The sequence below is a fragment of the Ipomoea nil genome, unplaced genomic scaffold, assembly GCF_001879475.1.
Source record: "Ipomoea nil cultivar Tokyo-kokei standard unplaced genomic scaffold, Asagao_1.1 scaffold1745, whole genome shotgun sequence".
Classification (NCBI taxonomy): Eukaryota; Viridiplantae; Streptophyta; class Magnoliopsida; order Solanales; family Convolvulaceae; genus Ipomoea; species Ipomoea nil.
This window is the reverse complement of record NW_017618173.1, coordinates 1,427-25,701: the sequence shown is the minus strand read 5'-3', so window position 1 is coordinate 25,701 and position 24,275 is coordinate 1,427. Positions and strand designations below refer to the sequence as shown.

Genomic DNA, 24,275 nt, shown 5'->3' with positions numbered 1-24,275 from the left:
TTCCTCAGCTAACGTCACAACATCTATAAAAACCCATGCATGCATTCATTCACCAGTCACCACTACAACTCATTCCAAACATGGCGCACCAAAAAAGTGTGCCATTCCCGCGTTTACTGCCAATTCTGCTGATCCTAATGGCGTCTGTCGCCTGCGCAGCAGCATCGTGGTGGCAGAAGCTCGTAGTCTCTTAAACCTCAACCCTCGAACCCACCCCCTCCTCCGCCACCTCCGCCACCCCCGCCTCCCCCAGTAGTGATTCTTCCGCCGCTGCCATCAGTACTGCCTCCGGTGAACATCCCGCCTGCCATCAGTACTGCCTCCGGTGAACATCCCGCCGCTGCCATCAGTGACTCCGGTGAGCATTCCGCCGCTGCCATCACTGCCTCCGGTAACATCCCGCCGCTGCCATCACTGCCTCCGGTGAACATCCCGCCGCTGCCATCAGTGCCTTCAGTGACTCTTCCTCCAGCGAGTCTTCCGCCGCTGCCATCAGTGCCTCCAGTGCGTCTTCCATTAGTGCTCCAGTGACTCCTCTTCCTCTTCCTCTTCCTCTTCCTCCACTGCGTCTTCCAGTACTGCCTCCAGTGCGTCTTCCGCCGCTGCCATCACTGGTGCCTCCGGTGACAATCCCGCTGTTCCCGCGGCTACCATAAACGATGGAGGACCGTACCGCATTTGAGCTAAGCTCCATGGCTTGCGGCCGCCCTATATCGTCTCAAATACTCACTATATATTATCATCTTCTCCGATCCCTTTGCTTTATATAAGTATCCCTCTCTACTACATATAATATTTTCCTTATTTTACTTTCTATGCCCCTCTGTAGTCCGTACCGTACGCACGTAATAATATTGGAATAAACGGCGAGCCACTTATATATATACATCTTCATATCTATCATTCTACGATTTTATGCCCGCAAACACTATATGGTTTGCTTCAAGAAACATTAATTAGTTGGAACAAGATTAGCTTTCATTTTTTTTAGAGCAAATTAAAACAAAACTTCATTGAATTAACAAAATCTAATTAAAATAAAGATGGGATGAATATATATAATGGATCCATTGGTCAGTTCTAGAAAAACTAGCTCATGAGTAGAAGTTTAATATCAAATCAAATATCACTAGCTCCAAAATCTTTTGAAAAACTGATATGTAAAATAATTATTGTCCGCCTTTTAAGAAGTCAATGTTTGTTGCATCCCACTCTAAACCGTTTGCACTCCAGACTCCTTTTGGCACCACGTAGTCTTTTTTCATCTTTGGATCGAATGGTTTCACTTAGAACCTTATCAAACACCAGACAACGAAACCCTTTCTTAGGTCGCTTCCTCTGGCCAACTTATGGACTGACAACTCTAATCTAAATAGCTTTTAGTCCAAATTCTTCTTAATTCTTTTTGAACCAGTCCAGTAGCCTTCTTCCAAATAATTCTTTCTCATTATGCACCGGCCTCAAAATGGGAGGTAGTAACAAATTATCATGGTCGTCATACACGATATGATGCTAGAACCGGGGTCAATGACAATGGCTGGGAAAATAAATCATATGTTTTCCTAACAGCTCAAACAAGAATGGCAATGGCTGGGAAAATATTTGTGTTCCTTGATAAAGAAGCTTGAAAGGTATTCAAGAAAATCCAGCTGGCTTCAAAGCTACCTGGACTATTTGTCTATTTCAGATGAGTGTTGTTGAGAAGTTGAACCAACATATTGTTCTTCCTACCAACTAATCTCAATGTTTCTTCCTGCTCTCCTTTCTATATAAGCTTGCCCAAATACAACCCCAGACCATAACTCTCTAATCCAAGCTAGAAATAGAAACAAAACATCTTCACCAAGAATGGCTCATCATCTCAACCCATCCTTTCTCCTGCTTTTCTTGATCACTCTGTCACCGGCTTTCGTACAAATCGAGGCCAGAAACCTTATGGAGATCACATTGCCTGAAATCCCAACATTGCCAAAGCCTGAGCTGCCAGAAATTCCAAAACCAGAGCTACCAACATTCCCAAAGCCTGAAATCCCAGAAATCCCAAACCAGAGCTACCAACGTTCCCCAAGCCTGAAATCCCAGAAATCCCAAAACCAGAGCTTCCAACATTACCAAAGCTTGAAGTCCCAGAAATCCCAAAACCAGAGTTTCCAACATTCCCAAAGCTTGAAGTCCCAGAAATACCAAAACCAGAGTTTCCAACATTCCCAAAGCCTGAATTCCCAGAAATTCCAAAACCAGAGCTGCTTAAGAAGCCATGATTTCTTGAAGGCTTGCTTGAGCGTGCGCACACACATATTCTCCAGGATTCTCAGATTATTTACACTTATGATTGATACATTCACTATATATTCCGGTCTTGAACGAATGGATGCACGATGTTCTCTACGTGCAGTGTGTTAGGACTCAGATCATTCATCATCTGTACTACTCATCTTTGAATTTCGTACTTAAGTGTGTTTCATTTACATGTTTTCTTGCTTTTAAATTCAACATATATGCAATGACTATTGTTTGCTTGAAGAAACATTAGCAGCAAGGTAAAGAAAACGAGGCATTCATTTCTGGAAGTGCCAATATACATCAAAAGCGGTGAATAGATTTGGGTAAATAAGAAAAGATTAATTGAAATTGCAAATAAGAATGATAAATGAGTTTCATGCAATCAATAGAGTTTGGGTGTAGGCCCAGAGACCCACAAACTAAGCGAGTTATATGAGTTGACCGGCCTAGAATTTACAGTTATACAATTGGTCATGGTACCAAAACGATGTAAATTTTTTTTTTTTTTTTAATGAAAACCAGGTTAATGGTTGCATTTTGAACCGTACCCAATACACAGCCATGACCCTCTGGAATGAGGACGGCGGCCATGGCCGTGTTCCTTAGACGACGTGACTGTCCTCTCCGGACAGCCAAGAACAGTTTTTTTTTTTTTTATTTTTTATATAATATTTGTACTTTTAGTAAATAAAAATAAATTTATTAAAAAAATTAAAATATAAAAGACGCGTGTCAACACATAAATTTAACCTGATAAACAAGTCATTTTGGACTTAATTGAACAATTTTACCGGTTTAGGGGAGTTAGTGAAGCAAGGCTCAATATGAATTAGGCCTTGGCCCATAACCATAAACTGGTCGAGACTGGTTGTCTCACTTGTCTCCGTTGTCTGGGCAAATTATGTTGTGGAACCGTATCCATCTTGCAAGGTGGACATGGTTCCAAAACGGCGTCGTTTTGGTGGAAAATTACGTCGTGTCGTCATGTTAATTTAAAAATAATAATTCTTTCTTTCGTCGTTAACGACATTTGTCTTCAGAAAATTTATGTTCATAATTACTGAACTCTATGTTTATAATTATAGAACTGATACTGCTAATTATGGGTAAGCAATATAGAATAACACGAGACCAATTAAAGCAAGTAAAATCTTTATTGATCACGGTAAAGGCCCTAAGTACAATCTACTTGGTTGCTCTGAGTACCGACTGAGTGCGGTCGGGATTCTCTAATAACAACCTATCGATCGTCCCAAAAGTCCCTTACACTGTAGCTACTGTGGGTATTTATAGCCGCTATGCCGGGGACAGGATTCCAGCCGTTCGGCATGTCCTCCACGTAGCCACCACGTGTCATCCTCCCGGGTGCCCTGCCTGTCGATGTAAAGAGCCGCCACGTGTCCTTCGTCAGCTCTTTCGCCAAAGGGCTACCGCTCGGTGGTCGACACCGTTGCTCGGGCAACTCTGGTCGGTCTACGACCGGGTTCTTCTCGTGGAGCCCGACCTGTTACCTGCAAAGACAAGGAGAAAGAGACAAAGGCTCCTCGGTCGTGGTGAAGCTATGTCGGTCGGGATATTCCCTACCAAGAGCCCCCCAGCCCGGGCCTTTTTGATCAGTCGGGAAAAAACGGGATGGGATGAAGAAGCCCAACCGTCAGCCACCAAGCCGACCTGCCAGCTGTCATTCCCTCCTACGCCACGTGTCGGCCTCTGCCGGCCTCGGCGATCCCATCCGTCGCCTCGGATTCAGCGCGGGTCGTGTCAGGCAAGTTGGCCCATTTCCCGCCTAAATGCCCTCCTATAAATAGGCCCTTGAGGCCCTCATTTGAACTTTCCTCACTCTTTTGCTTCAGTCGGTATCCTCTAAGAATCCCGAGCAGAGCATCTCAGCAAGGCGATCAAGCAAAGCGAAACTTCAGATCCTCTTCCAAGTTTCTTCACTCGGTAAGCTCCTAGTTCTTTACTCTTTCTCTATTCTTCACTTGGCGTAGAAGTAGGATAGCACTAACTTCGAGCTAACTCCCCGAACCCTATACTAACTCCCGACCGACCTTTAGGTAGAATTATGTCGGACTCGGATAGTCAAAACGCCTCGATCGCGGACTATGACGAGGAGGTCGAGTACATCAGCGACGAGGAAGTGGACATTATGTCCTGCACTCCTGAAGCCAGCCCCCGAGCAACGCCAGCCCCTGAGCGAGCCGTCAAGCATAACAACGCATCAAGCTCCTCTGGGACATCGAGCTCTAGCTCCAGCGGATCGGGGAGCTCCAGCGAAGAAGAGGAAGAGAGAACCACGTCAAGCGGGCGGGGTTCTCCGACCGAGGGCGTTAGGGAAACGCCTACCCGGGTGGTTGGGGACTACCCGGAAGCTGCTCCTCGAGGGGGGGATCGGGAAAATACCCCCGAGCAGACCGAAGAAGACCCGGCCGGGCCGGCCACACCAGCCGTCGAGCTCGAATTCTTGAACAGCGAGAGTGTCGAGCAAGAAATGAGCCTGCTGACCAAAGGCGAAGCGGCTCGGATTGCTGAAGTACTCCGGGGTCGGGTTGAATTCGACACGAGCCGGCAGCTGGGGAACGTGATTGACAGGCATCGGGGCAAGTGGATCGGGATGCATTACGACTCCCTAATGGCCCCGATTGCCATTCCCTTCCCGGCCCTCTTGACGGCCTTTTTAGCGTACTACCGGGTCGTTCCGGCTCAAATCTGCCCGAACGCACATCGGATCCTCGCCTGCTTCCCGCAGATATGCACTCGGCACGAGGCCGAGTGCACGATGGAGTTGTTCAACTTCATCTACCAGATCAAGGTTCTCCCGGGCCGCTACGGGGGTGGGTTCCTGATGCTGCAATCCCGAGCAGATATGTGCTCCATCAAAGGCCTGCCCGGGAACAACAAGGGGTGGAAGAACAGAATTTTCTCCATCAAATACGACCCCTGGATCCTCCCGGTCGATCGCACTTGGAGCAGCCACTTCAGAAAGCAAGTGGTGCCGGCCGCGACTCAGGCGCTCAAGGAGACGGTCACTCGGATCTCGAGTGAAATACACGAGTACTCCATCTTCCGGACAGCCGAGAGTCTCGCAGCCGCCAAGCTCCCGCCCCCCACGTACGAGCTAAAGGAGAAGTACCTTCCCGTACCGATGGGCGTGACGGTCGCCAAGCCGTCGAAACGGAAGAAGAAAGGTTTAGCTCGAGCTGTTCCTCCCGACCTAGCTTCATTTCTTGATCAAACTAACTTAGCTCTTTTTATTGCAGCCATGGCAGAATTTGGTGATGAAGACACCGCCCTTCCCCCGCCCGCCAAGATCTCCCTCGGCGGGAAGAAGAAGGCCAAGACCAAAGCGGCCGGGGAAAAGGAGATTCCCACTGCCCGACCCCTGAGCGCCTCGACCGTGACGACGGGCGAGGGCTTCGTCGTTGAGCAGCCTGACGTCCTGGTTACCCGGGTAGAGGTCGCCCGGGGCAAGGAGAAGGTCGCCGACCAGGGCGCGACCGAGGTGGGCAGCTTGAAGCGCCGCCGTGACCAACACAGCCCGAGCCCTTCGGTCGGGCGAGAGAGGGAGTCTACGTCCGTGCTGGCACGGATCGGCAACGCCGCGCCAGCCCGAGTGGATCTGGGGAAGATGACCCCGACCCAGGTGGCTGAACGGATCGGCCACGACCTGGCTGAGGTGAGCTTTTCTCAACTAACAGCTTTCTTGCTAATGTACTTTGATCGGGCTAACCCTGGATATCCTTTTGTACTGCAGATCTCCCGGGCGACCCAACTCCTTCAAGGTCAGGCTATGCTGGCCGAGGAAGCTGATCATCATAAGAAGACGGCCGCTCGTCATCTGAAGGAGATCAAGGAGCTCCAGGCCGAGCTGGAGAAGGCGCAAAAGGCCCTGAAGAAGGGCGACGAGGAGCGGGTCCTCGCCGAGAAGGTCGCCAGTCGGGCGATTGGAGAGGCCAAGGAGCTGAAGGCTCAGCTCGAGAATCCGAGCGAGCTGGCGCGGGCAGCCTTCAAAGACAAGGACTCGGGCTCGGCCTTCCTTACAGCAGCCCGGGGAACAGAGATCGGGGAAGAGCTGATCGTCTCGTTCGGTCGCTGGGGCTTTACGGCCGGGAAACGGAAGATGCTTGAACGAGTCCGTTCCCGGTTGGAGAAGGCTCTAGACGGGGAAGACCTTCAGCTGGTCCTCTCGGTATTACCCCCGGACCTAGCCGATCCCGGTCCCTCTCCCTTCGCCCCAAAAGCCAAGGCGTCTGAAGCCGGGGCATCAACGGCGGCCACCCCGAGCGGAAAGGAACCGGCTGCCGGAGCTCGGGAGATGAAGAAGTAGAATAGGCTCCTTTCTTCTTCTTCTTTTTTGTAAAGGACCATTGATCGGGAGCCCGGTCCCGAATTGTACCGGGCAACTTTTTGTTTGTTAATAAAATTTGTTTTTGCTCTAACTCGTGTTATTCGTTCTTTCTTTTCGCACTTTTATCTTTAATTGCGTAAGTGCTGATCCTTAATGCTCGACCTCGCGGCCTTGTGGCCCGATCTTGTACTGGTTCGACCCACTCGACGCCCGACCTTACGACCTTATGGCCTGGTCGTGCGTTTGATATTTCGACGTCAAATCTGGCCAACCGATCGGGTGTACCCGATCCCCGGGCCTTTGTCGAAAAATTTTTGAAAGCAAGCCTCTACGGTCGGGATGTAACCGAGCGACGGGCCTGCGAATACTTCCTTATCCCAGCCCCCACACTATTGTGCGCTCGAGGCACGAGTGGGTGCGATAGTGGACAGAAGTTAGACGGATCGGGGAATAATGCTGAGAACTCCTGGCTTCCCCGATCAGCGGCGTGACTTAAGTGTCCGCCAATGTGGAGCGCGTTTTGACCGGTCGGTAGATTTCGCCCGGTTGATGAATGTTAAACTGATCTGCTTGTAACGAAGGTAAAAGAAAATAACCGATCGGGCCGCCGCATGCAAACGGTCGAGCAATCATCGATCGTATATACATTAAACTTTCTCGCTCGCAGGCGGTTGAATTAATTTTACAACCATAAAATTTACATAGAAATGACGACCGAGACTAACCCGCAGGTCGAGCCCCCACTTCGTCTAGAAAATACAAAAAATAGGCTAATGCCTAAAAAGAACGAGGTGCTCGGAATTCCAAGTCCCCTCGATTAGCCGACCAGCTGTTGTCTCTAATCGGTATGTACCCGGCCGTATGATAGCGTTGATGATGTACGGCCCTTCCCAGTTCTGAGCTAGCTTTCCACCCTCTAAAGGCTGACTGGCCTCCCTTCGTCGTAGAACGTAATCTCCGACTTGAAAATAACGAGGGTTGACCCGAACGTCTTTCGAACTCTTGACACGTTTTTGGTACTCGGCCATACGCCGAGCGGCTAGCTCTCGCTTTTCCTCGACCCCATCAAGGTCCACGGCCATCGCGTGTTCGTTCTCTTCCGCATTATAGGTTCTCTCTCGATCGGTCGGAATCCAGGCCTCGATCGGAAGTCGGGCCTCAGCTCCATAAACCAGGGCGAAAGGGGTCTCCAAAGTAGCTTCCCTCGGGGTCGTCCGATAAGTCCATAAGACATATGGCAACTCATCGGCCCAACTACGACCAGCCGAGTGTAACTTCTTTTTCAGACCTACCAAAATCGTCCGGTTCGCGTTCTCCACTTGTCCGTTTCCCTGAGGGTAAGCCACCGACGACCGGACGTGAGTCGTCCCGATCGTGGCCAGGAAGTTCTGGAAATATTGGCTTACGAATTGGCGGCCGTTGTCGCTGATGAGATGCACGGGCACACCGAAGCGGGAAACCACATTGCGCCAAAGGAAGCGAGCACATTGCTGAGAGGTAATTGTGGCTAAGGGCTCGGCTTCTATCCACTTGGAGAAGTAATCTATGGCGACGATCACGAACTTTCTGCGACCAGAGAGTTGAGGGAAAGGGCCCAAGATGTCTACCCCCCACCTAGCGAAGGGAACTGCGGTCGTGACCGGTTGATAGAAGGTTGCCGGTCGTCCAGGCATCCGGGCGTACAGTTGGCACGTCTCACATTCCCGAGCTAACTTGTCACAGTCTAGCTGGAGGGACGGCCAATAGTACCCGATTAGCATGATACGACGGGCCAGGGACCGGCCTCCTTGATGCGAAGAGCAAATTCCCGAGTATAGCTCCTTCATGACTAACTCGGCCTCGAACGCGGTCAAGCAATGCATAAGAGGGCCTCCATACGATCGCCGATAAAGACGACCATCCAAGACTTGGAACCTCGGGGCTCTCAGCTTGGCTTTTCGAGCACGCTGTGGGTCGTCTGGGAGTCGACCGTGCTCGAGGTATTCCTTCAGATCGGCGATCCAGCTGTCCTCCACCGGTTGGATTGGATTGACCGGCAGGCGATGGATACTGTGCTTGGGGATCACCAAGATCCGAGCTATCTTCGACATGTGTTCCGGGGCGTCTTGGGCCAGTTTGGATAAGATATCCGCATCAGCGTTATCCAACCGGGGTATGTGTCGGACGGTATACCCCCGGAACTGAGCGAGCTTTTCCATGGCAAGGTCTCGGTACAACTGCAAACGCTCACCATTGACTTCATAGTCCTCGAGAAATTGCCCGACCACGAGCGCAGAATCTATTTGGGCTCGGATGTATCCAGCCCCCAAGTCCCGAGCGCATTGCAAGCCATTTACAAATGCCTCATACTCGGCTTCGTTGTTGGTCGGGTGGAACTGATACATGAGAGCAAAATAGACTTTGAATCCTTCTGGGCTCGTGACTACTACTCCTCCCCCTGCTCCTTTTTTGCTACTTGACCCGTCAGTAGCCAACGACCACCACTCAGCCTCGGGATCCGCAACCTCAGGAGGCCGGGTATCCCGGGCGGTGCACTCAACCAAGAAGTCCGCAAGAGCTTGACCTTTAATAGCCGGTCTTGGTCGGTATTCGATCGCGTACTGGGTCAACATTAACGCCCATTTGACTAGGCGACCTGATGATGAAGCAGTTCGGAGGACTGGACCGATCGGCTGATCGGTCAACACGCAAATTGCCCGACCCTGGAAGTAGGGAGCCAACTTCTTCGCGGCAACGTATAAGGCATAGACGACCTTCTCCAGCCGGGAGTACCGGAGCTCGGGACCATGTAGCGCGTGGCTTACATAATACACCGGTCGCTGGACCCCTTCCGGATCGGTTCGGCACAATACTGCGCTTACTGCGCGATCGGACACGGCGAGGTATACGTCCAGCTCTTCGCCGAGCTCGGGCTTTGAGAGCACGATTGGTGACATGAGATATTCCTTCAGCTCGTCAAAAGCCACTCGGCATTCTTCGTTCCAGACGAATCCGTTAACCTTCCGCAATACCTTGAAGAAAGGTAAAGCGCGCTCGGCTAGCTTGGAGAGAAACCGGCTGAGGGCTGCCAACCGACCGGTCAATTGCTGGACTTCCCGAACGGTGGAAGGCGGTTGCATGTCCAGAATCGCTTTTACTTTGGCCGGGTTAGGCTCGATTCCTCTCTTGGTCATCATATAGCCGAGGAATTTGCCGGTCTGAACCGCGAATGTACACTTGGTCGGGTTCAGCCGCAACTGGTACTTCCTCATGATCTGGAAGCACTCCCGAAGGTCCCGAGTGTGGTCGGATCGGTCCCGACTCTTGACCAACATATCGTCGATGTAAGCTTCCATCGTTCGGCCCAGCAGATCAGCAAAGAGCATGTTGACCATCCTCTGGTAGGTGGCTCCTGCGTTCCGCAGACCGAACGGCATCACTCGGTAACAATACAGCCCATCCGGGGTCACGAAGGCTGTCTTGCTCTCGTCTTCATGGTGCATCATGATCTGATGATACCCCTTGAAGGCATCCATGAAGCTCATTAACTCGGCCCCGGCCGTCTCGTCGACCATCTGGTGAATGCTCGGTAGAGGATACGGGTCGAGCGGACGGGCTTTGTTAAGGTCCGTGAAGTCGATACACATCCTCCAAGCTGGGGGCTTAGGAACAAGAACGATATTTGCCACCCACTCGGGATAAATCACCGGACGGATGTGCTCGATTGCCGCCATCTTTTTGACTTCCTCCCTGACAAACTCACGGCGATCGGAGGAAAGGTGTCGTGTTTTCTGCACGACCGGCTTTGCTGCGGGATCGACGGCTAACTTGTGACAGATGACCGATCGGTCGATCCCGGGCATGTCTTCGGGCCCCCACGCAAAGATATCAGCATACTCCCGGAGTATGGCCAAAACTTCCGCTCGAAGCTCGGGGGTGAGGGTTCGGCCAATATTTATCTTCCTGTCCGGGTGGTCCTCGGACAGGGGAACTTCTTCTATCTCTTCGGAAGGCTCGGGCTGCTCCTTCCGTTCCTTAGCCTCTTCTTTGGCTATAGTGTTCACCCGGGAAGATGGACCGGAATCACGTCGATTAACCGCTCGGGTGTAACACTTCCGGGCGGATTGGACATCGCCACGGACCACGCCGACCCCGTTAGGGGTGGGGAATTTCATGCACAGGTGGGGCATAGAAATTATCCCACCGATCTTCATAATGGCGGGTCGGCCCAAGATAATGTTGTGGACGCAATGGAGGTTGACCACAACAAACTCCAGCTCCGTTTGGATCGACTTTGGAGGCGTGCCGATCTCAACCGGGAGCGTTATTTTTCCCTCGGGGTAAATAAGAGCCCCGGTAAATCCTGACAGTGGTACACCGACCGGAGTCAGCTCCTTCCTGTCGATGCCAAGCTTCTCAAAGACGTCCAAGTATAGGACGTTCACACTGCTGCCCGTGTCAACCATAACCCTTTGGACGTCCGTCCCCTTAACGTCGATCGTGACCACGAGCGCCTCCATGCCATGGTCGCTGCTGCTAGGTTGGTCCTCAAGGGTGAAGGTTATGGGCTCCATCTTCTGCCTCTTCCCGGTCTCCCGGGAATCCACTACTACGACCGGGCAATTAGTCCGCGGTCGGGAAGCATCTTCCAGCCCACCAAAAATGACGTGGATGGTAGGCTTTCCGGACGGGCGGCTACCGGACGGAGGGTCAGGGTCCCGTCGGTCATCATGACGATCGTCCCTTCGATCGTCTCTTCGGTCCTGACCCGACCGATCGGAGCGGTGATGAGAACGCCTATGGTCTCTCCGGTCGGTATTTCTCTTGCTGTCTTCTCTCTTCCCCACGCACTTGTCCAATTTTCCCAGATTGAGCAAATCTTCCAACAATTGGCGCAAGTGGGTACACTCCTCGGTGTCATGCCCGGCGCATCGGTGGTAAGCACAATGCTTACTCTTGTCGGGGCCGTCTCGATCGGGATGGGGAAGTTTGATGAGATTGCAGGACTGGGCGTATTGCATGGCCTCCGCTGCGGATCGGTTCAAGGCCGTAAACTCGCCCTGCCTGGTGCGGGGTCGGGGATTGTCATCTCCCGATCGATGTTCCGCCCGGCCGGCCGGTTTACGGGACGAAGAGCCGACCTCCTGCGAGCGCTTGACGGCATTCGCCTCACCTGCGTTGGCATAATCAGTGACCCTTCGTAGGGCCTCCTCATAGGTGGTCGGGGGGTGGAGGATAAAATCCTGGTATAGATACCCCGCCCGGAGGGAGATGTGAAGCATGTGAGTGGCGGTCGCATCATCCATGGGCTCGACCTCCCCGACCGCCGCCTTCCACTTGATGAGGAAGTCGGTCAAGCTTTCCCCTTCGAGCTGCTTGGCCTTTTCGAGGTACATATAGGACTTCCTCACCACTTTGGAAGTAATGAACTTCCGTACAAACTTGACCGCCAGGGTCTCAAATTTGTCGATTGACCCCGGCTGCAGGGTTCGGAACCATTCTGCCGCCCGACCGGTGAGCGTTGAGTAGAAGGCCCTGAACATCACGGCGTCTGAAACGCCCTTCAGCATCATATTGCTGAAGAAATCATTCACGTGAGCCTCAGGGTCTGTCCGACCGTCGTAACTCTTCTCTCCCGAGACCTTTAAGTCGAGCGGATAAGGCTGAGCCATTACCGCTGCTGTGAAAGGCGTCTGGTGTAGGGTCGACCGGGGGTGCTGTAGGATACGCACTCCTGAGCTGCGCAACTTCAGCCTGGAGGTTGTAGATCAATCCTCGGGTTTCGTTGAGCTCGGCGGCTTGAGCGGCTTGGGCTGTATCCCGAGCGCGTCGTCGTCGGTGAGATCTCGACCCGCTATACCCGGATGAAGCCTCGTGGCTAGCTTCCTGCATTTGTACGTCCTCTTGCCCGCGATTCGGGTCTTGGGGTCCCAGACGCTGGCGCATCTCTGGTCGGAGACGATTGAAAGCTACCGCTCGGGCAACCTCTTCAGGGTCCTCCGCTTGAACGGCCTGAGCTGGTGCCTCCATCGCATCAGCACCGCCCGACCCCAACCGCGAGTGAGCCGAGCGTCGAGCCCGGGAAGTGGACTGACGCTGCGGCTCTACTTGTGCGGTCGGTTGTACTGGAGGGGCGGCGGCTGGAGCTGTATAGGCAGGCGTATATGGTGGATAACCAACCGGGGAAGTGTAGCACATCGGTTGGCCTGGCCAATACCCGTACGGTGGAGGTGGGACCGGGTACGGATACTGGACGGGATACATCATCGGCTGCTGCTGGTATGGCAGACCGGGTGGTGGGTATCCCGGTTGTATGTAATTCACCGGCTGCTGGGCGGCCGGGTATGTATTCGACGGATGTGGTGGTGAGAGATTGAGGTTGAGGTCCATTGTCTGACCCTGCTGTTGGGTAGCATAGTGGTCGGAGGAGCTCGCCGCATCCGCCTGGTCGTCGGCGAAGTTGTTGTGTGCCCACGGATACATGTCGATATGGTGATCGGGTGCTCGTCATGACGTTGGTTTCTTGCACGGGTCCCCACAGACGGCGCCAAAATGATACTGCTAATTATGGGTAAGCAATATAGAATAACACGAGACCAATTAAAGCAAGTAAAATCTTTATTGATCACGGTAAAGGCCCTAAGTACAATCTACTTGGTTGCTCTGAGTACCGACTGAGTGCGGTCGGGATTCTCTAATAACAACCTATCGATCGTCCCAAAAGTCCCTTACACTGTAGCTACTGTGGGTATTTATAGCCGCTATGCCGGGGACAGGATTCCAGCCGTTCGGCATGTCCTCCACGTAGCCACCACGTGTCATCCTCCCGGGTGCCCTGCCTGTCGATGTAAAGAGCCGCCACGTGTCCTTCGTCAGCTCTTTCGCCAAAGGGCTACCGCTCGGTGGTCGACACCGTTGCTCGGGCAACTCTGGTCGGTCTACGACCGGGTTCTTCTCGTGGAGCCCGACCTGTTACCTGCAAAGACAAGGAGAAAGAGACAAAGGCTCCTCGGTCGTGGTGAAGCTATGTCGGTCGGGATATTCCCTACCAAGAACTTTATGTTCATAATTTTTGAACTTCATATTCACAATTATTGAAATCTATATTCACAATTACAGAACTCTGTTCATAATTATAGAACTCTAATTGGATAATAATTCACATTGTAAGGTGGATTCAGTCCATGACATAACTATTGTTGAATATGTGAATTCAACTTAATTAATTACACAACTTGTGATTCCAAAAAAGTTAGTTACACAACTTGTCGCAGTTGACAAAGAATGACACAAAATTAAGCAATTGTTTTAATTCTAGACATTCGTCCAAAATTTATGTATCTGCTGTTGTCCTATTATATATTTGCAGTTAACAATTATGTGTTTATAAATAAATTAATTGTACATAACATATTAATTACAAACACATAATATGATAATTACATACATAATATGTTAAATGCAAACACATAATATTTTTATTAGTTAACATATTATGTGTCTGCAGTTAACATATTATGTGTTTGTAGGTAAAGTGTTATGTAGCGTTTCAATTTATTTACAAACGCATAAACTGTAATGATATATAAAAAATATGTCAAATGCAAACACATAATCTGAAAATTATTTTGGATTAAAATTCACAATGTAAGCTAGGCCTTGATCCATGTATAATTTGCCCAAAATTAAATTTTTTTTGAAAGGACCCAAACTTAATTATTCATGCCATTTTTCTTTCTCTCTTTAATGAAATTAAAATTCCATAATGGCTGCCGGCTGCCTAACTTGGTTTCATTCTTTCTTCAACCCATTTGACGGTGTTGTTGTTGTTGTTGTTTTTTTTTTTTTTTTTTTTTTTTTTTTTTTTTTTTTGAGATAATATATATAAAAAAATGCCCTCTAAAGATCCTCATCTAGTGGAGGCTATAGCCATGAAGGAAGCTCTCTTGGATTCTCGAACAAGGTTGTTCTAATATTGTGTTGAGATCGGACTGTCAAATGATTTGCAGATTCCTCAATAATGATTTACCAGACTATTCTTATGCAGGTTGTATCTTCAATTAGTGTCGGGTCTTAAAACGACACTTTGAATCAGTGTCCATTCAGTATGAGAATCGATCAGTGAATAAGCTTGCTCATTGTTAGCCGGAGTTGCTTGTTCTCAACCTGGTCATCTTTCTTATTTTTCTACTATTCCAGCTTGTATTGAACATCTTATTGCTTGATTTTAATGAAGTTATTTTTCTTTTAAAAAAAAAAATCCCCTGACCTCTTGAGTATATATAATTTTTACTTTAGTCATCGACTATCAATTCATCTAAAATATTCTTTAACTATAAAAGGAATTTACTCATTTTAGTACATCAGATGATAAAATTGAGTAAATCTTTTTTTTTTTTTTTTTGAATTTACCGACCTATTCAAGAGGGAGCAATTATGATGAAGACCACACTCAATGTAGGCTTGGCTCTACACTAGTATAAGTAGGAAACCATGATTTTTTTTTGTGGTGTAAAAATCGAGGTGGTCCGGGTTTTTCTCTGTCCGAGGCTATCTCGGAATTCTCTATCACAAAGAGAGTTCATTTGTCAATTGAGCTACCCCATTGGGTTGCCAAGGGCATGCACTAATTCTTGTAATCAACACTCTAAGCAATACTAACTATGATTACTTTCCAAATATTATCCGATGACATATTTACCATCAGTGTGCATTAGAAAAACCATTCTCATGTATAATAGTCAATGAATCACACGAAAGAGATGAACCGCACTAGGAAGATCTTGTTAATTAGATGGGCGACTGAGAGGATGTTGGCAAAAATTGAACTTGTAATCATTAGGTATATATGGAGTCATGCATTCATGCTCTACCCATTCAACTACCCTTTTAGAACAAATACAAAAATTTCTATTAATATTTTTTTAATGAATTAATATTTGATGACCAAATTAGGAATTATAACATGGTCAAATGATCATTTTAAGTATTGATTTTTTTTTTTTGGGGGGTGGGGCGGTGAAACAACTTTCATTATCAAGTGATAAATTTATTAGTATTAATTCGTGGTACAAAAAGTCAATAATATTCCACTTAACATATGTGATGCATTTATATATATTAATTTTACTATAAACATAGGATTTAATTATATGTCGATTTAACCATATATGTCGGTCCATGCAGAACAAACTCAATTACTAATGGTGCAAAATTTCTTCCTTTGAATTAATTAGGAGAAACCCACTAACAGTTTCGTTATATCGTGAATCGAATTCATCATGTACATTATAGACCTTAGCCCGGATATTATATTTGTTGTTAACATATTATGTAACTCATTTTATTTCCTTATATTCACATATCATGAATTTTGAACAATGTACTCAAATGTAACGTGGACGCTTCTGTTTTGAGTAATGGTGCTGGCTTTGGCGCTGTGATGCGTGACCATGAGGGTGCATTTGTTGCAGCTAAATGTGGACAATTAGTAGGTGAGGAGGATCCGTTTATCTGGGAGTCAAGGAGGCTTTGGTTTGGATTAAGACGCAAGGTTACAGCAATGTTAATTTAGAATCAGACTGTTTAAATTTTTGTACTGCTTTCAATTCGAGTTTTTCTGATTTTTCTTATGCTGGGTTGTTTGTGAAGCAATGTAAGTCGATTGCTAGCGATATTGGGAATGTTACTGTATCCCATATTAGGAGGTCAGCGAATCGTGTGGCTCATGAGCTTGCTCAGGCGACCGTTTCTAAGTCTGTCTCAGTAGTGTGGACTGGTGTTCCACCTGATTGTATTACGCACTTATTCTGATTAGTAATGGAATCTTCGTTTTTGCGTTAAAAAAAAAAAAAATCGTGCAAAATTTCTTCCTTTGAATTAATTAGGAGAAACCCACTAATAGTTTCGTTATATCGTGAATCGAATTCATCATGTACATTATAGACCTTAGCCCGGAAATTATATTTGTTGTTAACATATTATGTAATTCATTTTATTTCCTTATATTCACATATCATGAATTTTGAACAATAATGTTAAATTATGTACATAATATATTAACTGCATATACATAATTTGTATCATAATTTATAATGTGTATGATAAACTGATACACAATATAACTTGAATTAGCTATATAGGTATGAGTTAGGCCTATAAACGAGCCGAGTTGAACACAAACTCAATCAAACCTTAAAATTGAAATTCGAACTCAGCTCGATTGACACTAATGTTTGAGCTCTAGCTTGTTTGAGATAAACTAGATTGGCTCGTCAATCTGTACGCAGATTTCAAGCCTTCGTCGTCGTCAGCCTTGAGGCTTGGCTACATTATATTGTCTTTTGCTAGATTCGCCGTTGACCGTCGGATTCGCAATGAGTCATCGATTGTCTCTCGCAAGCAACTTCACTCATTGCACACCTAGTGTGGATTATTTCTCATTTTAATTAATTTTCGGAACAAGTATCAAATATGTCACTGAGCTTATTTTTTTTTGTGCAATTGAGTTATTGAATTTAAAAAGTGCGCAATTTTACCATCAAACAAGCAGAATATGTGTAATTGAGACATTTATATGATTTCTTTTAATGTAATTTAAATTAAAAATATTTCGATCTTTCATCTCAACTAATATGATTTAGGAAAAACAAATCTTAGTATATACCATGTTATCCTATCCATCCATGCAATTAATTTGATCGAATTTTACTGGGAAAAAAAATTATCACAATTGAACATATTTTACTTGGCAATAACGCTTCCATTGAGACAACTTACAACCTCCCATATAGGAGTCCAACTCGGGTACCATATGTGCACAAGGTGCTTAACATTTTACTTGCTGATTTAATTGCATATTTTTTAAGTTTAATATATATATAATCTAATTACATAAAAACTAGGAGTATAATTTTAGTGAACTATTTTACACTTTTTCTTAAATTTAAAGAAAATTAATTTCTCATGGCTTCCTCAGCTAACGTCAACATCTATAAAAACCCATGCATGCATTCATTCACCAGTCACCACTACAACTCATTCCAAACATGGCCGCACCAAAAAAGTGTGCCATTCCCGCGTTTACTGCCAATTCTGCTGATCCTAATGGCGTCTGTCGCGGCAGCATCGTGGTGGCAGAAGCTCGTAGTCTCTTAAACCTCAACCCTCGGAACCCACCCCCTCCTCCGCCACCTCCGCCACCCCCGCCTCCCCCAGTAGTGATTCTTCCGCGCTGCCATCAGTACTGCCTCCGGTGAACATCCCGCCGCTGCCATCAGTACTGCCTCCGGTGAACATCCCGCCGCTGCCATCAGTGACTCCGGTGAGCATTCCGCCGCTGCCATCACTGCCTCCGGTGAACATCCCGCCGCTGCCATCACTGCCTCCGGTGAACATCCCGCCGCTGCCATCAGTGCCTTCAGTGACTCTTCCTCCAGCGAGTCTTCCGCCGCTGCCATCAGTGCCTCCAGTGCGTCTTCCATTAGTGCCTCCAGTGACTCTTCCTCTTCCTCTTCCTCTTCCTCTTCCTCCACTGCGTCTTCCAGTACTGCCTCCAGTGCGTCTTCCGCCGCTGCCATCCACTGGTGCCTCCGGTGACAATCCCGCTGTTCCCGCGGCTACCATAAACGATGGAGGACCGTACCGCATTTGAGCTAAGCTCCATGGCTTGCCGGCCCGCCCTATATCGTCTCAAATACTCACTATATATTATCATCTTCTCCGATCCCCTTTGCTTTATATAAGTATCCCTCTCTACTACATATAATATTTTCCTTATTTTACTTTCTATGCCCCTCTGTAGTCCGTACCGTACGCACGTAATAATATTGGAATAAACGGCGAGCCACTTATATATATACATCTTCATATCTATCATTCTACGATTTTATGCCCGCAAACACTATATGGTTTGCTTCAAGAAACATTAATTAGTTGGAACAAGATTAGCTTTCATTTTCATTTTTTAAAAGCAAATTAAAACAAAGCTTCATTGAATTAACAAAATCTAAAATAAAGATGGGAGGAATATAATGGATCCATATGATTCAATTCGACCATCATCAGTTCCATTAAAGCTAGTTCATGAGTAGAAGTTTGACATCAAATTAAATATCACAAGCTCCACAATCTTTTGAAAAACTGATGTGTAATTTAATTATTGTCCACCCTGCGAGAAGTCAATGTTTGTTGCATCCCACTCTAAACAGTTCGCACTCCATACTCCAACCTTATAAAAAATGTATTACATATTTGCATATCAGTGATTCACTTTACTAAGGTGGATCATATAGTCCATGATATAATGATATCAAAACAGCAATATGAAGCCCAAAAGATACTAACTTTCATCAACAGTACGTATAACGTGGTACCTTCTAATCTTCTATTATATTCTATGAATATATTTCCTACTTTTGTAATGGATTGGAATGAAATATTATCACTATATTAAGAAAGTTGGGGATGAAGGTCTAATATGAATTAGGCCTGGGTCGGCCTAGAACCACAAACCTATCAAACTAGGTTGTTTCAATATCTGACATTCACATTCTACTTAAGAGAAAATTTCAATTTTGGGCATGTGACTATTAGGGTATTGTTAATTTTAATCAACGACTTTCAAAACTGTTAATTTAGTACCTTAACTATTCAATTTTTATCAATTTTGGTCACTCCGATCAATTTGCCGGCCAAATCTCGCTGAAATCTTTTAATTAACCAATTAATGTTTATTGTGAGGGGTAATTTAGTCATTTGCTCATCTTTTCTTCTCCTTTGCCCCGGTAGCCATGGAAGACGACGAAGAAACAAGATCCTTCTACGCCGGAGCCGCTCAACCACCAGCGTAGTAACCTTCTCATTTATACGATCATTCACACCTTCCCCCGGCAGACACTCCCGACATTCTTCTCCGACCAACCAACCAGCGCGCCCCGACGGACCAATCCTAGATTTCAACGCTAAAAGAGCGTCGCCGTCGCCGCCGCAGGACCTCATCGCTGGAAAATCAAGAAACACCAACGCTAATGAGCTGAAACGACCCATCTGATGATGACGATGGAGAGAAAAAGAAGAAAAAGCTCAAATCGTTTCAAACTAAAATCAATACATGTATAGTACAGTAATTTAGCTTTATCAGGCATTCAGGGGAAGATCATTATCAAGAACCAAATCTCCAGATCTAAGAAGTATAGGCGTGAGGCTAGTAGGTGACGATTACGATGGAGATGGAGCTTTGTCCATTTTCTGTGCGGAGCCTCTTCCTGGCCGGAATTGGGTTGTCACCGGCGGACAGCTCCGCCACCGTGCTACTGAATTTTCAGGCGGCAAATATCAATATCAATAACCCACGCTGCTGAATTTCCACGGGCTGTCTTGCTATCGGAAATAAATTCTAATTCTAATCGTATTGCTACCTATTCAATCGTGTGCGTTCTCATCTTGAATTCGATCGATTTGACGGAGCCGACGACAATCACTTTCCCCTTTTCGTTTAAACATGAAATGACAATATTACTCCCATCATTAAACAAATTAAACTGAATTAAAAGATTTCGGCGAGATTTGGCCGGCAATTTGGCCGGAGTGACCAAAATTGATAAAAATTGAATAGTCAAGGTACTAAATTAACAGTTTTGAAAGTCGTGGACTAAAATTAACAATACCCCAATAGTCACATGACCAAAATTGAAATTTTCTCTTCTACTTAATTAATTACAGACTCGATTGTCTCTGTTTAATTGCTAGAGAGCGACAGATAATTAAATCTTCAAACCGTTTTTCTCTCTCTTAATTGAAAATGCCGTAATGACTGCGGCTTCCCCAACTCCGTACCTTTCTTTTTCAGGAATACTTTTTTTTTTTTTTTTTTTTTTTTTTTTTGTTGTTGTTGTTGTTGTTGTATATATACCACATCAAATGTATGAGACTAATTTATATTTAGTTTTGATCACACTAATTCAATCATTCTTCCAAAAGGCTGAACCCCAACCCTAAGGGCCCCCACAACCCCGACCTAACAGAGCATTTGGGAGGATACACTAGATTCAATCATTATTGTATGGACAATAGTTCACGCAAGTTGTGTGGGTCATATTTTGTCTATTGTAAAATAATGTATAGTACATAATGTACATTTAATACAAAAATAATGTACATTCAGTACAAAAAATAATATACATTATATTCAGGAGATATACATTATTATTGTTCTAAGTGAATATTATATTGTATAATGTACATTTAGTATATTAATTAAAAATGTACTTTTTGTTATGGTGCACAAAATAATTTGCCCATTACATTATTCTTGGCTTGTAGTTTGTATTGGGCATTTAATTTGCTCATCGATCAATTGTTTTAAACTATTAAGCTTAATTAGATGGTGAATATATTAGACCTTACCTAAGTTTTTAAGCCCAAGAGGCTGGCCTAGTGCAGACCCAAGGCAAAACATGCAGATTAAGGGCCAATCTTGGGTTGATGGTAAATTTTATTGTGGATCATAGTCTACACATTCACAGAACAATCGTTATGCGTTGGACCTGTGTAACAGTGCCGTTAGGCACTGTTATTTCCTTCCCTTTTTTTTTTTTTTTTTTTTTTTAATTTCAGACCGCTTCATTGTAAGAGTATATGTTCATAATTTTATTCCTATATGTTAATAACTATACATTCATAACTTCATAACTGTACGTTCATAACTCTATAACTGTATATTCATAACTCCATAACTGTATATTCATAACTCCATAATTGTACATTCATAATTTTCGAATCTCTATGTTCACAATTTTAGAGCTCTATGTTCATAATTTTATCACTATATGTTCATAATTGTAAGTTCATAATGTTAGAGCTCTTTGTTCATAATTCGATCAATAACTGTACATTCATAATTCCATACTGTAGATTCATAATCTCATAACTGTAGATTCATAACTCCATAACTGTAGATTCATAACTCTATAACTGTACATTCATAACTCCATAACTGTACATTCATAATCTTCGAAGCTCTATATTCACAATTTTAAAGCTCCATGGTCATAATTTTATCACTATATATGTTCATAATTGTAAGTTCATAATGTTAGAGCTCTGTGTTCATAATATAATTTTATAATTGCATAACTGTATATTCATAACGGCATAACTGTACATTCATAACGGCATAACTGTACATTCATAACGGCATAACTGTACATTCATAATCCAAAAAAAAAAATAACGCCGTTAACGGCAAAACACGCACGATTTTTTTTTTTTTATAACTAAATGACGCGTTTTTTTTTAAAAACGACGTCGTTTTGGGCCCGTGTCCACAATTCAATGTGGACACGGGTCCAGGGCATAATTTGCCTTCACAGAAATTGTGAACTTTATGCATAGACATGATTTATTGAATATAAAAAAATTTAAGTAAAGGGAAGTGACGTGCTAAACTGCTAAATAAACCCAATTATGCTGCCTCCACAAAAAATGAACTTCATTTACAACAAAAATAGCCTAAAATATACATATCTGTTGTAATTATATATTAATGGTGACCATTATTTTGTAACGTTTGTAACAGACATATTAATGTCTCATTATGTATGCCATTATTACTCTATATTATATATGTGTGTAATCCTTTTGTAAGATGAAGCCATGGAAATGAAATTATATCACTCCCTTCTCCTTCTCTATTACTTTTCTTTCTACTACCTTTGATCAATGAGTTATTCTTTGAGCAATGAGCTAATGGCTTACAACACGTTATCGGCACTTGCAACTAACATACTTCTCGGTGAACGGTATGCTAATTTTTCTTATCATTCCTAATAATTGTTCAAATTGCATACTTACACTCTACAATCTTGTTGATTTGAAGTATATCCTTTAAAATATACATGCGATTTGTATTAGTACAGTATGAATGTTTGTATATGCTATGATATCTACCTAGTTGAATATGCATATCTTTTGTTTTCATCTTATACATACTACAAATTCAAGATTGTAGTAAGTTTGGCTGAGTGAAAACTGTTTTATCCACTCGCATATGCCATTAATGAAGAACAAGAAATCTTGTGTTTTCGAAAAAAAGAGGTGTATATTCGATATGCCATATTATATATACCTCCTTCGAACAATTATTTTTGTTTCGAAAACTGTTTTTTTTCAGATTGTAATACAAATTTCTGAAATATTTATCCTTATTCTCAAAAATTTATATAATTCAAAAGTAAATCACAGCCTGAGATTTCAACGTGAATTGCGGAATAAATAGCAGATTTTGTACAAATCTGAGAGAATTGTTTCGATCTTTTCGAAACATATATAAATAATTTTATACCTAATGGATTCAACTGAAATCAACAAACTTCATTGTTGAGCTGATTTCTCGCCCATGAGGCTAGGCTTCCCGGCTCTCATTCCGGCAGACGGTGGAGCTGCGGTTGTTTTCTCCGGTTTGGCGCCGGCGATGGTGAGAGAGGGTGGAGACCGAGACGGTGGCGAGCGGACGTGCTGGCTCCGGCCGGACTCCCTTTCGACGTCTCTCCCTTTCTTGCATGTTTTCTCGGTTTTATTAAGCTGCTGCGTTTTGACTTTTGAATTATGTGAAGGCAGCTAGGGTTGAGGAGACTAGGTTTAATCCATAACAGGGAATATGGCCTTGGGCCGGGTCTGGCCCAATTCAGCCAGACCCGGGCTTATTAATACAAATGTTTTGAACTTATATTGCTGGACTCATTTATTTGAACAAAATGGATGGATTATTATGTTGGCCAAAACTGGCCCATTTGACTAATTAGTTTGGGTCAATTTGGTTTATTTAGAGCATTAGGGCTTGCTTTAAATTCTAGACCCATTTAATTTAACATTTGGGCTTAGTTTTTCCTTTTTTGGATTAACCCAGTTTCTTAAAATTTTTTTTCCCATCATTTATTTTTTGGTCCGTGTTTATATATTTATTTAAGGTTTTTGTACTATCCTTAAATCCAGGTCTGCTCATATATTTAAATTGCTATTATTGTGCAATTTATTTGTTCAATATGATTTCATATGCATATGTTGTCCTTTTAAGCATAAATAGTTTTTAATTATGCGGACTATATGCTTCAGAATTGGACCTCGAGCTTAGCCAGGCTTAGTATGCATTTTCTTTAAACGAAATCCAGATCATGGAAATGTTATTACCAAGTGTGAATTGCATTCAAAAAAAAAAAAGTGTGAATTTATCGAGCTTGGTCTCAACGGGAGCAATTATTCAGAAGTCCACATGTGATGAGGCCTTGAAAGTTAAAAGCCCAATTTTTTTTTCTCTCGCCACCATTTGATCAATGACTTGAAAAATGAATATCTTTCTAAAAAGGACCCTTATGCCTTATAGAAGTCCTCGAAAGATAAATTTGACTAGTACATATTCAATGGTCCTTTCTAAAATCGCAATTAGACTGCCTTACCTCGATCTTTCAAAATTTTAAATCAAATGCCTGATTCTAAATCAACTATACGCAAACCTGCGTCCCATCTAACATTTAAGTCTCTGGCATGAATTTGCTTGCTGAGACCTTGTCTTCTTTTCCACACCACCCTCCTCTTAGGTATATAAGGATGGATAACTTTGGTGTTAGCTGAATCTCTACTAAACCAAAGCTCTCAGATATAATAGAGG

At 44.8% G+C, this 24,275-nt stretch overlaps 1 protein-coding gene across 1 annotated transcript; it reads left to right on the top strand.

Annotated features, from left to right (window-relative positions):
* Positions 1–186: 186 nt before the first annotated feature.
* LOC109192041 (formin-2-like) lies at positions 187–18,470 on the top strand (the record flags this gene model as incomplete). The annotated part of the gene is made up of 3 exons (XM_019342658.1): positions 187–280; positions 318–388; positions 17,856–18,470. Coding segments are annotated over 3 exons (573 nt in total), but the record flags the coding sequence as incomplete, so codon positions are not given.
* Between the last annotated feature and the right edge of the window lie 5,805 nt (positions 18,471–24,275).